Source organism: Durio zibethinus, chromosome 11 (assembly GCF_047325235.1).
Source record: "Durio zibethinus cultivar Kanyao isolate XHJ-2024 chromosome 11, ASM4732523v1, whole genome shotgun sequence".
NCBI lineage: Eukaryota > Viridiplantae > Streptophyta > Magnoliopsida > Malvales > Malvaceae > Durio > Durio zibethinus.
This window is the reverse complement of record NC_143172.1, coordinates 18313492-18318085: the sequence shown is the minus strand read 5'-3', so window position 1 is coordinate 18318085 and position 4594 is coordinate 18313492. Positions and strand designations below refer to the sequence as shown.

General features: G+C 32.1%; 1 protein-coding gene across 1 annotated transcript; it reads right to left on the bottom strand.

Annotated features, from left to right (window-relative positions):
• Positions 1 to 746: 746 nt before the first annotated feature.
• LOC111289556 (putative fructokinase-7) lies at positions 747 to 4300 on the bottom strand. Its single transcript, XM_022880693.2, has 7 exons — positions 4092 to 4300; positions 3189 to 3406; positions 2408 to 2620; positions 2101 to 2298; positions 1877 to 2017; positions 1377 to 1493; positions 747 to 1119 (listed from the first exon to the last, which is right to left on the bottom strand). The coding sequence occupies exons 1-7, from the start codon at positions 4111 to 4113 to the stop codon at positions 982 to 984; spliced, it is 1047 nt and encodes a 348-aa protein (XP_022736428.2). The 5' UTR covers positions 4114 to 4300; the 3' UTR covers positions 747 to 981.
• Positions 4301 to 4594: the final 294 nt, after the last annotated feature.

Genomic DNA, 4594 nt, shown 5'->3' with positions numbered 1-4594 from the left:
TAATTTTAAAACTTAATTGACTAAATTTATTTTGATTAATTCAGTTAATTTTTAACTTAATCAAATAATAAAATACATTTTAATAAAATTATATTTTAAACTCATAATTTCTTATAATTAAAATTAACTAAATAAAATCATTTAATAAAATAATTTATATTACTAAAACATTAAGTTAAAATTTTAGTAACTTATAAAACAAAAAGGAACATTTCATGTATTTATAGTTTTATATTTAAAATTTTTATATTTCAATTAAAATTTTAATTAATTCAATTAATTAAAATTAAAAATCTTTTAAAATCATTTTTTATAATTGACCGAAATTAATTCAATGACTAATCAATTAATCAAATTAAATCAATTTGATAAATTAATTCAATTAAAACCGAAACATAAACATCTTCGCTAAAAAATGATATCTAATAAATTTGACATTCAAACCTTAACACTTGTAGTTTTTTTTTTTATTCTATAACTACAACCTCTCTTTTATAAACAAAGAAGAGTAGAATCAGAAAACTTGTGGGGCATTTTGCAAAACCCACATGAGTGGAAGGAGACAATTAGGATATGAAGTACAACAAATAACGTACACTATGAATATGTTGATGGAGGTGTTGGAATATGAAATACAACGAATATAATTTTTTTTTTTTGGGGGGGGGGGGAGGGGGGGGGGGGGAAGATGCAACAAATAATTTTAAATGCTTACCTCCCACAAATACATAACATCTGGTCCAGCATTCTGGTGCACGATTTGTCTTTTATTGAGATTAATATTTGATCACTTGTTTTATTGATACATCAAACTTCTTTTACACTTAAATAACAAAATTAACTCAAACAGAGTAAGCAAAACTTTTGGCTTATAGATCTACCATCTCTGAGATGCAATCCATGCTCTGAACTTTAGCATGGAAACCAAAAACTAGAGAGCTTAATACAACAAAGCATAACAATTAGGATCTCTATTAAATTCTATGATGCAAAAGATTTGGTTAAGGCATCAAGAACAGCCTTTTTTGTGGGCAGCGCAGGAATTGCACCTCTCTCTGTTACTGTAAGGGCTCCACAGGCATTTGCAAATAGTAAGGCTTCTCTTAATCGTTTCTCATCCTGTCAAAAAGAGAAATTCACATATATATTTCTGAGGAAACTATGGTACTACTATAACCTAGATTAATAAAATATTGGTCTATGAACCTCAAATCCTTAACTTCTGTTGCACTAATACTGTTCCAAGGGTAAATGTGTTTAACTATAAGATTCTGCAGAGATCCATTTAAATGACTAAAAGTGAAATCTATAAATAACCATTAGGATAGAAGATACAGTAAATTATCTTTCTTAAATTATGTAAGAACTATAGGTACCTGAAATAGCTCTAAATCAGAAGCTAGGCTACTCAGTAGGCCACTAACAAATGCATCACCAGCACCTGTCGTGTCAACAGGTTTAACTTTAAAGCAAGGAACCCTTCCTTTGAATGCCTGCAGAGGATATATAGGTTCATTTAAGTTTCTTTATGCAAATCATATCGGTTATTTCCATGCAGTAACTAATGACTACCATGCGCCTCCACCATTAGATAATTCGCATCACACAGAAGTCAGATGATTTTCAGTTGAGGATATTTACTCTGTAAAGGTTTTATTTGCAAAAATTAATTACAATGATACAAAGGAGCAATTAAAAATCTCATTCATTATATAGCTCCACAACAAAGTGCATCAGATATTTTCAACTGGATAAGGATAGAAACTCTAGCCATAAGGAGCTATTTGGATTGTGAGAATTATTAGTGAAATTTATAACATCAAGTGATTTTTTTTAAGGAAATGGGAAAAAAAAAAGGAAAAATAGACAATCTTACCTTGGTGTAATATCTACAACCCTCTGACCCCTCAGTTACAATCAAAAGCTTAAGATTAGGATGAAAAAGCTTCTTCATCACCACATTATCATCATAAGGGTCATCACCTCCAGTTAAGAATGTAATTTCATCCTCGCTTACCTACATTTTCATAGATTAGCTGCAAATGAATACATTATCAGTAAGACATTTCGTGTATGAGTCTTGTAATCACAAATTCATACCTTAATAAGGTCTGCTTGATCCCATATACTCATTATGCCTTTCTGAGCAGCCTCTGCTGATGGCCACAGTGGCAATCTTAAATTTGGATCATAAGAGAGGATGCTGCCAGACCTCTTAGCAATGTTCATTGCTGCAAGGTGAGCTGATTTGCATGGTTCCTCAATCAAACTAATAGAACCATAATGAAAGATCTTTGCCTGCAATCAATATTATTTGGAGATCAGAAAATTCCAAATCCTGCCAAACCAACCAGTCTTTTCACATCAATTAATTGGAACAAAGATGAGAAATGCAGAAAAACGAAACCTGCTTGATGAGGTTTATGTCGAGTTCTGACTCATGAAGACACATATCAGCACTTGGATGACGGAAAAACAAGAATTCACGTTCGCCATCAGCTCTGAGCGTAATGAATGCCAGTGCAGTTCTTGCACTGTGGTCAAATCGCATGCCAGAATTGTTGACATTGTTTTGTTTTAAAATGTCAGCTAACATGTAGCCAAATTCATCATCCCCTACCTGATATGAAATTGGAAAGCATTTGGAAATTGAAGTATGTCTAAGTAAAAAGCAAGGAATCATTGACATCAATAATTTCACGATCCAAAGAAAAAGCAGGGGATTATAATTTGCAACAAAAAGCAAGAAGTACCGGGGCTAAACAATGTCATCTCTGAGAAAGCTTCCATCAATCACATTTCCTTACATAAAGTTTATTACAGAGACATAACTTAGTTTTAAAAAAGGACAAGGTTAAAAGTAGACAACTTTGGCAGAAAAAAGGATTTCACATTCATATTATTCCATGGCTTTGGAAGTTGGTTTTAAAGACAAAATTAACATAATTCAATTTCATTATCGACAAACATTATATTTTTGTTGCTATAGATTTGCGGGTTTTTGAAAGATTGATGTTGAGAATGAGAAGCTAAAGAGTGGTTCTTTTATTTACACCAAAATAAGAGACAGAGAAAGGTGAAAAGGTAAGCAGATTTTCATCTTCAAGGTAACCAAACCAGGAGAAAAAAAAGTATCATAGAATTATTCTAGTGACTTGTACAGAGTAAAGATAGATGTTGGAATTTACCTTGCCTATGAAAGCTGATGATCCTCCTAATCTGGATACACCAACAGCCACATTAGCTGGAGCACCACCAGGAGCCTTCTTGAAAGCAGGCGCTTCAGCCAGAGAAACCCCCCCAACAGTTGGTACAAAGTCGATCAATAATTCACCAAAGCAAACAACTAGTGAATTGTTATTTGCAGAGTTCCTGTTTGTATTAGCAGGAAGATCAATAGCTCCACCTACAAGATGCAGTTGCTCAATACAACAGATGTTTTCTAACATTGTTCAAACTAGAAAAATAGAAGCGAATATTCCCTACCAATATGCCACCCCTAGTACATGCTAGGCCAATCATTTCACTTGAAAAACATTAGACTAGCCTCTCCATTTTGAATTACAATTTTAAAGTAAGGATCTTTCTACACAAATCAAAATGCCATTGGGAATAAGAAGAAGAGATCCAATTCGTTCTTCGTCTTCATTGTAGGTAGTCTTACCGTATCTCTCCATACAGATCCAGTTCACAGTTATTATGCTATACAAAGCACGAGATTTCATTTAGCCAACATCAAATTAAATTGTCGACCAAATTAGAAAGCAATCAAAATGCCATCGTATCAGATATATATTAATAAATGAAAGAATTTTAAGATTACTCGTTCTACCAAATACCACATAGTACTTGATTACAAAGAAAGCGCAAACTTTGAAACATGAAAGAAAATAAGTAGTATCATTTCAAATACGCAACAAAACGAACAATCATGGACAAGAAATCCGTTGTCAAAAGAAAGCTGAAAGCCCAGAGAGAAAGAATATTGTGATCATATATATAAGACCAACTCAAAACCCAGACTAAAAAAATGGCACAACCTACAAATTTAATCAAAGATGAATATTTTGAATCAAGAAAATGAGATGAACCTGGAGTTAAATTCCCAGCCATTTTTTGGAAAGATTGAATTAGAAAATGCAAAGCAATGGTCACAAAAACCGGTGGTTTCAGCAGAGAAAGAATGGGCGAAGAAAAAAACGAAAGAAGCGCATGGAGAGGAAGGTGGTTGCCAATCTCGAGGGAATTTTGGTCTAAAAGAAAAGTTGGCAAATCAATATTTTGTTCACTTCTCTAGACTCCCTTGCCCTTCCCTTGTTTTATTTATTTATGTATTTATTATTCTACTTTTGTGAATTTTGTCCTTTTTTTTTTTAAGCAATGTTTTCTTTTAAAAATTATTATTTATTTATTTATTTATGAAACACTCTTCGTGTTGTTACTTTTACTCTCGTTTTTTTTTTTTTTTTTAACTTTTACTCTTAATATATAATGTGTGTGAGAAATTCAATGATTAGCGAAATGAAACTATACATTAGTTTTTTTTTTTTAAAATTGTATTTTGAAATAGAGAAAGTGAAATTAACTTCTTGTT

Excerpts from the sequence above, each read along its gene's own strand:
- LOC111289556 (XM_022880693.2), bottom strand. The coding sequence starts at position 4,113 with ATGGCTGGGAATTTAACTCCAG. Across the intron at positions 2,018-2,100 it reads ATCAAGCAGACCTTATTAAG|GTAAGCGAGGATGAAATTAC; the intron begins GTATGAATTTGT and ends ATGAAAATGTAG. Across the intron at positions 1,494-1,876 it reads GTTGTAGATATTACACCAAG|GCATTCAAAGGAAGGGTTCC; the intron begins GTAAGATTGTCT and ends TATCCTCTGCAG.